General features: G+C 41.7%; 1 protein-coding gene across 1 annotated transcript; it reads right to left on the bottom strand.

Moving 5' to 3' along the window:
* Positions 1-1,199: 1,199 nt before the first annotated feature.
* LOC148134914 (neuropeptides capa receptor-like) lies at positions 1,200-2,030 on the bottom strand. The gene has a single exon (XM_087985409.1). The coding sequence runs from the start codon at positions 2,028-2,030 to the stop codon at positions 1,200-1,202; it is 831 nt and encodes a 276-aa protein (XP_087841535.1).
* Positions 2,031-8,384: the final 6,354 nt, after the last annotated feature.

Genomic DNA, 8,384 nt, shown 5'->3' with positions numbered 1-8,384 from the left:
CCCTGGAATGACAGGTCTAACATATGAGGAACGGCTGAGGATACTGGGATTGTATTCGTTGGAGTTTAGAAGATTAAGGGGAGACTTAATAGAGACGTACAAAATAATACATGGCTTGGAAAAGGTGGATGCTAGGAAATTGTTTCCGTTAGACGAGGAGACTAGGACCCGTGGACACAGCCTTAGAATTAGAGGGGGTCATTTCAGAACAGAAATGCGGAGACATTTCTTCAGCCAGAGAGTGGTGGGCCTGTGGAATTCATTGCCACGGAGTGCAGTGGAAGCCGGGACGCTAAATGTCTTCAAGGCCGAGATTGATAGATTCTTGTTGTCTAGAGGAATTAAGGGCTACCGGGAGAACGCTGGTAAGTGGAGCTGAAATGCGCATCAGCCATGATTGAATGGTGGAGTGGACTCGATGGGCCGAATGGCCTTACTTCCACTCCTATGTCTTATGGTCTTATATCAACAAACACCCCAACTGAGAAACAAGCTTGATTCAAGTATTCCTCCACTGGCATTGCCGCAGAGTTGTGAGTCACCCTACTGTTAATCTGAAAAGGGTTGAGAAATGATTTGAAGAATTTTGTCCAAGTTTCGAGAGTTTGAGCTTCAGGATGAGTTCGAATCGGTTATGAGCTATTTTCCCCTGAGCATCAGAGGCTGAGGGGTCGTTTACAGATATTAACAAAGTCATGCAGGGCCTGATTAAAGCGATCAGCCAAGGTATGTTTTTATAAGTGTAGGGGAAACAGAAACAAGAGAGCAGAGGTTCAAGGTGAGAGTAGAAAGATCTAAAACGTTTTACGTAGAGGATGGCATGTATATGGGACAAGCTGCCAAAGAATGTTTCACGGGTGGGGTACAATTAAAACATTTAAAAAGCATCTAGATGAACAAGAACGATTTACAAAGATATGGACAAGTTGCTGGCAAAGTGTACGAGATCAGTTAAGCATATGCTGTCAGCGAGGCCGAGTAGGATTGACGGGTCTGTTTACGTGCTGTATGACCCTATCTTTATGAGGCAACAACTCGATGACTGCACTCCTTGGGCTCCCGGTACTGAAAAAAAATTCTGCTGTATGTCAAAGTGAGTGTAAATACTGCCACTCATTGGATGGATATTTAAAAAAAAATTCTTGGACAGTGCGCGAGAAGAATTGAACATAACATTCAGATTCAATGCTTAGTAATGTTTAGTGCTTGAATTTTCCCAGTAGGTTAAACATTAAAATGAAAGGAAACATCATCATATTCTTGAATTGATCTCTGAACCTAGCCTGGGTCACGGCGTAGATCCCAGTGTTTGTGCAGCAACTCAGCATCTGGAGAATGAAGCCAATTTCTTGGAAGTGAGGAAGCAGAGGAAAAGTACTACTCAGGTCACGTATCCGCTTAACTAAAGCATTCACAGTGAACACTGCCCACAGCAGAATGAAATTGACAGAAATAGCAAAAAGTAAAATTATGGATTTTCTTCGGCTCTCCATCTCAGTGTCTCTGGGTCTTTCCCCATTCATGTGAGCCCGGAGTCTCCTGCGGGCCCTGCTGCTCACTAAAATGTGTCTTACGGTGAAAATGTTGAGGAGCAGAATCAGTGCAAATGGGATGCAGGGTGTGAAAATATAATGAACAACTTCAATTGCAACCCACAGCATTAAATTCGTATCAGAGACAGACATTCCACAAAACATAGGATAATTGCCAAGTCTATACCTCTCGTTATACATAAAATACCAGGTCAGGTTAATTAAACAGCTCAGCAACGTCACTGCTCCAAGGACCAAAGTCACTGTTTTCTCTCTGCAATACTTCGTTTTCAGCTTCTGGCAAGCAATAGCCACAAATCGATCGAACGTGAATGCCACGGTGAACCAGACAGAACAGTCAGTGACTGCATAAAGAAGGACAGCGTGAATGTTACACACATCTATATAATCCAGGAAAATAAATTCTTCTGGATAAAGAACAGGTATATGTCTCCATATCAAGTCGAGGATCACCACCAGTAGATCTGCTGTTGCCATAGCCACGAGGTACCGAGTCACAGACGTAGAGAGTCCACAGTTTCCACGGGACAGGATCACAATGGTCACTAAATTAACTGAGCGAAATAAGATGTTTTTTAATGCAACAACATGCACGGTGGTGGTAACCCCACAATTCAGCATTTATCCCTGTAACAGCATTGTACATCATCTGTAAGTTACACTGTAGCCTCCTCCAAGCAGAAATTTCAAACCATCTCCACCATTACCTTCAAGGAAAGATGCTGAGGATAAAGGGAATCCAAACACCTGCAATGCTCCCCAATGAACCATGCAGTATCAAATCAAAATCAAAACCCAAGTACCCCATTCCAAATGTCACGATCGGGGCCCCTACACCAAAGGGATTGCACCAGGGAAAGAAGGAACCTCATCAATACTTTGTCTGCTGCAGTTACTGACAGATGATAAATGCTGCATAATCAGAGGAGATAAGTGAACGTGTGTACGTGTCTGAGGCAACATAGTCAAGAGAGCGAGTGAATTAATAAGTGTGGGAAGAGTGTGTGTTTATGCTTGTGTACATGAGTGAGTGTGCATTTGTAACATGAGAATTTATTTGAGGGTTTCTGTGTGTGTGAACATGCAGAAGCACAAGTTTGAGAGTGAGTGTATGAATGCAAGTGTTCGAGAGACAATGTATACAAATGTGAATTTCGGTGACTTGGTGAATGTGTGTGTATGTGAGAGAGAGAAGGGTCTGTGAATGTGTGAATGTGTAATGGTGAGCGAGAGAGTGTGTCAGCGAAATTGTCCATGAAAGAGACAGAGAATCTGGAAGAGAGAGTGTGTGTGTCAATTGAATTCAAGATGGGTGTGTGAGTGGGATAAATCGTGGATGCGTGAGAGAATGAGTGTATCAGAAAAGCTATACATGAGAGGGAGATTGACTGTGTGCGAGCATTTGTCTTTGAGACGGGGTTCATGTGTGACAGTTTATGAGAGAGAGAGAGTGAGTGTGTATGAGGCTGTGAGCGACTTAGTGCGTCTGAGAGAGAATGTAAGAGAATAAGAGATCGTGTTTAGATTAGATTAGATTAGATTAGATTACAGTGTGGAAACAGGCCCTTCGGCCCAACAAGTCCACACCGACCCGCCGAAGCGAAACCCACCCATACCCCTACATTTTCCCCTTACCTAACACTACGGGCAATTTAGTATGGCCAATTCACCTGCACATCTTTGGATGGTGGGAGGAAACCGGAGCACCCGGAGGAAACCCACGCAGACACGGGGAGAACGTGCAAACTCCACACAGTCAGTCGCCTGAGGCGGGAATTGAACCCGGGTCTCTGGCGCTGTGAGGCAGCAGTGCGAACCACTGTGCCACCGTGCTGCCCACCGTGTTTGTGGGTGTGTTCGACAGAGAGTCTTTTAGGGAGAGTGAGTATTTTGGGTGAGCGTATGACTGTATATCTGAGTATGTAAAATGTCTGAAATACAGTGTCCAAAGTTACTGAGCTTCATATATTAATTAATAAAAGAAAGCATGAAACCAATGCAGCATATTTCACGCAGTCCATCTTCACAATAACATGAAACGAGATACCAATCACTGTGATATAATTCCAATCATCTCCGCTAGATGCAGTTCAGAATTGTCGAATATGTGGTTAACATCCACCATGCGCACTGAAGGAGTGAACAGGATACAGCAATTCATGCACAAGACAAGATGGAGATTTTTAGAGCGCAGAAATTAGAAATTCGGTAGTGTGGAAATAGGCCATTTTGGCCCAACAACTCCACATTAACTGTCTGAAGAGTAATCCACCCAGATCTATTCCCTGACCCTATAGCTCGAATTTATCCTTACTAATTTACCTAACCTTCGTATTCTTGAACGCGATGGGCAATTTGACATGGCCAAATCATCTCACTTGCACAGTCTTGGATTGTGGGAGGAACAGGAGCACCCAAAGGAAATTCACCTGACACGGGGAGAATATGCAAACTCCCCACAAAGGCCTGGGACTTGAATTTATCCCAAGCTCTCGAAGGAAGCATTGCTAACCACTGAGCCACCGTGCTGTCACAAGAAGGGAAACAATTCAAGAGAATCAGAAATGAGTGGAGCACAATTTGGAGAATTGATATCAGAGGATATCACTTACGAGGGACACTGACAGCAGCAAGTACCGGGAAGTATATCCTCTCGATCTTCTTCAATATGCGTTGTATGATAGCTCTCTCCTCATATATTGAAATTATAATCGCTACATTCATGATGCCTCTCCCGTCAACGGTGCAAAGGTAATTATGTTTAATGCAGCCAGTACACGCTCGTGCTAGTAAAGGGGAATCTTTAAATAGAGCAGAAAGAACAATTCCTCAGGGACATGTTTTTTTTCTGAGTTATCATCGAGTCATCATGAACACCTGAGCTGTGTTAATAGAATTGTTCATCGCGTTTCCCCTCAATGGGCAAATGATTCAAATTAATTTATTTCAAACCAGATGTATTTTTATTTTAATGTAGCTGAAATACTCTGATGAAAATGAATTCTAAAACTTGCAGGTGTATTACCCTCTGGTTTAAAAAACACGAGTGTGGGAGGGCAGATGCACAATGTATTTTTTTAAGTGTACATTATTCTGTATTTTAACTCATATATAGGAATCGGGAGAAAACGAACTAATTTTAAAGACCAAAGATTGTTGAAGATACATTTAATAAATAAGTAAGCTCGCACTCATTGTAACTGTTGTCTGAACAGCAGCTAATTCAAGGAATGGAGGCTCAATTGCAGAAGAGCTGATGCCAACGGTTGCGGGAGCTTTCTAAAATAATCCGAGCTTTGTCCAGCAGATTGGAATTAGTATCAGAAGGATATGCAATACAGAAAAAAAAGTCGGTTAGTGCCCAACCTCTATCATGATCATAGACAACCAGCAAATTATATGAATCGCATTTTCCTGTACTGAGCCACTGTGCTGCATGTCTTGCACTTGTCCATTAATACTTGTTAAAACCTGAAGGATTTCTGCCTCTAACACTTAAAGGCAGTGCCTTCCAGTTCCTTACCATCATCTGGATGGATGAATTTTGCATCCCCTCTCCTCTAAACATCCTCACACTGAACTTTCATCAATATCCCATGTTCACTGCCCTCCTTCGCGGAAGTCAATCTGCCCTATCTATGGCCCTCGTATCTTTATCATATCCGAATCATGCCCCCACCACCACCGCCATCTGCTATGCAGTAAACAACGCCAGTCTGTCCCATCTTACTTAATGACTAAATATCTCCAAAGCAGGCAATACCCTGATAAATGTCTTCAGCAACATCCTCATAAATAGAGAGTGCATCACAGTTGCAGAAAATGAGGCTGCTGAGGAAGGCTTGTCGAATGGATCGAAGCCTGGAACAGGAAAGGAGCAATCACTTTATTTTTTGTTTTCTATAGACGCCCAAATAACAGGAGAAGAATGGAATAACAGATTCGACAGCAGATCTTTAAAGGTACAAATTTAACAGAGTTGATGTTGTCGTTGACTTCAGTTTCCCCAATATTGATTAGAACCACCCTCGTGCAGATGGCCTAAATGGAGTCGATTTGTCAAATGCGACAAGGCGGAATTGTTGACTCAGTACACAGATAGGCCGACTGCGGTGGAGGCCATCTTGGATTTCGTGCTCGGCAAGGAGCCAAGCCAGGTGTCAGCTCTCTCAGTGGGCGAGCATTTCAGTGACAGTGACTACAACTACCAGAGCCATGGAGAGGGATAGGAGCAGATAGTAGACCAAGGTATTTAATTGTGGGAGGGTCATTATATTGCTATCAAACAAGACCTGTGGAGGGTACATTGGGAACAGTTGCTCGACCAGAAAGGTACAACAGAAATGTGGAGGCTGTTTATGGATAATTTGTTGCGAGAGTGAGATATCTTTATCCCACTGAGCCAGGCATAGAATATTAACTTGAGGAAACAATGGATGATAACAGCAGAGGAGATTTTCGTCAAAAAGAAGAAGGAAGCCTACTTATATTTGAGGAAGCACGGATCTGGCACAGCTCTAGAAATTACACGGTGGTTTGGAAAGAACTCAAAAATGGACTGAGGAGAAATGGAGTGGGTAATAAAAAGCCTTGGTGGGAAGGATTAGCTAAAAGGCAAAATCATACGACACATACATGAGGAATAAGACAATGATCAGTGATAGAATAGACCAATCAGTGATTCTGGAGGGAACGTTTGCCTGGAGTCTGAACAGGTAGCGGAAGCCCGAAAGGAGTGTTTTGAATAGAGAGAGGGACCTTGTTGTTATGAAGTTGAAGGTGTAACTTTAAGAGAGAAGGAAAGCTGGCAAGCATTTGTCATGTGACTGCCAATGGAAACATTCAACGTTAAGATGGAACTTTTGCCTGTAACCTACAAGCCTGAATTGTTTTCACAGCATTTCGAATTGTGCCAATCAGTCTAAATTATGGCTCAATATGCAGAAACCCAATCGAATTGAATTTTACTGCTTTGACAATATCGAACCAATGATACGATCCAATATTTGGGTTATATAAAGCATGTTTTGTTGGACAGTCAGCCAGTAAGAGCACTAGCTATCACTTGAAAGACTGCTATCACCACACTCGCTGACAAAGATAACATTTCCTCATATGAAACATCTATGCAGCACATGATCGAAGGCGCCCCAGGAAGATATACGAACAGAGGAAGATGGATAGTGGAAATGACTGCCATTGTCTGGTTTTGAACATTGAATTTCGATAAATTTAATCGTGGTTTTATAGGAAAAGTATATTGTTACAGCTTGGGAAGTCTTTAACAAATCTTTAAGAGAAAAGAAACATATATTTGTAAATAGTTGTTGTTTAATATTCACTTTTAGTGTTAAAGAATAAAATCGATATTTTCTGTCTTTGATACTTTAGCAGATTATGAGGCGGAGTGAGTTTTTCTGTGTCTTTGCTTTAATTAGCAGAAGGGTTTACTACTGTGCTACGACAGTTTAGGGGCTTACATGAACTGGACAGAGGTACACAGACCCTGTCAGATATTTTGACAGATTTTAACAGATTGTTGGTCGGAAAGATCCTAGCAGATTTGAACATTTGCCAATTAGTGTGCTAGTTCTTTAAATGAAACAGAGGTGAGATAATTTCTCAAATTTCAGTTACTTGTGGTTAATTAAATTAAAAATGAGAGAAATGGGTCTTAAAGTTGCTGAAGGATTTCTGGGGTTTGAAGATGCTTCCCAAATTTGCCAAGAATATTTAGAAAGGAAAGAGCACGCTTTTAGAATCAGTGAAGAGCGTAGAAATTGCTTTAATCAAGGATGAAAGTAACTCTGAAATGGTAAGGGAGTGAATCAAGCACTTAGATGTTTCAGAGAAACACACAAGTGCAGTAAAGTTAGAAAACACAACTTACAATTGAGGAAAATGGATTTAGAAGATAAATAAAGAGAGAGAGTGAAAATAAAAGATACAGAAGGTTCTTAACGGAACAGAGAGAGAATAAAGGTGAGGACAAAGTGAGGGAGAAGAAAGGTGCGTACAAAGTGAGAGAGAAGAAAGGTGCGGACAAAGTGAGAGAGAAGAAAGGCAAAAGGTGAGAGAAGTTGAAATTCAGAAATTGCAATTCAGTCAAGAAAGTTAAGTTAACAGGATGGAGATGAAGAGACAAAGTCGTGATAGAAACAAACATTTAAACACTATCACATTTTGATGACAAAGTTGTCGAAGCTTTCTTTATTTCATTTCAAACATTGGCAAGGCAAATAGAGTGGTCAGTGGAATTGTGGGTCATGCTGGTTCCGTGTAAACTCGGAGGCAGAACCAGTGAGGTATTTGCTACGCTGTCAGCTGAGGGGTCAAGAGATTATGAAGAGGCCAAATTGGTTGATTTGAGTGCTGGATACATTGGTACCAGAAGTGTGTAGACAGCGGTTCAGAAACATAATGAAGAAACCAGGTCAGACTTATTTTGAATTGGAAACAATTAAACATAATAATCTTGATACATGGGTGCGGGACTTAAAATAGATAAGACCAATGAGGTTGTCAGAGACATACCTTCTGCTGGAAGTGTTTAAAAATTCAGGTGCAGAGACAGTAAGAATTCATGTGGATGAACAGAAAGTTCAAGAAGTGAGAAATGTCGCAGAGGTGGCAGGTTGCTGCATAGTGTAAAGTTTAGCTTCTGGAAGACTTTCATCCTGTAAGCGATAGAAATTGGGAGAAGGGCAGATCCTCTACTACGAAAAAAAGAGCAGAGAAAACTAGTAATTGTTTACCACTGGTTAAAAAAAGAGAACCCCAAGGGTGGGGAAAGGTGATGAAAGGCTTCAGATTTTTTTTTCTTTCTGTGGT

The sequence above is a fragment of the Chiloscyllium plagiosum genome, unplaced genomic scaffold (assembly GCF_037043375.1).
Source record: "Chiloscyllium plagiosum isolate Xiang-an unplaced genomic scaffold, Cpla_swu_hap1 HiC_scaffold_52, whole genome shotgun sequence".
Taxonomy (NCBI): Eukaryota; Metazoa; Chordata; class Chondrichthyes; order Orectolobiformes; family Hemiscylliidae; genus Chiloscyllium; species Chiloscyllium plagiosum.
Note: the sequence above shows the minus strand (reverse complement) of the source record. Positions and strands in the feature narration are given on the sequence as shown.

Bases quoted from the DNA above. Each gene is read 5' to 3' on its own strand.
- LOC148134914 (XM_087985409.1), bottom strand. From the start codon at position 2,030: ATGGCAACAGCAGATCTACTGGTGGTGATCCTCGACTTGATATGGAGA.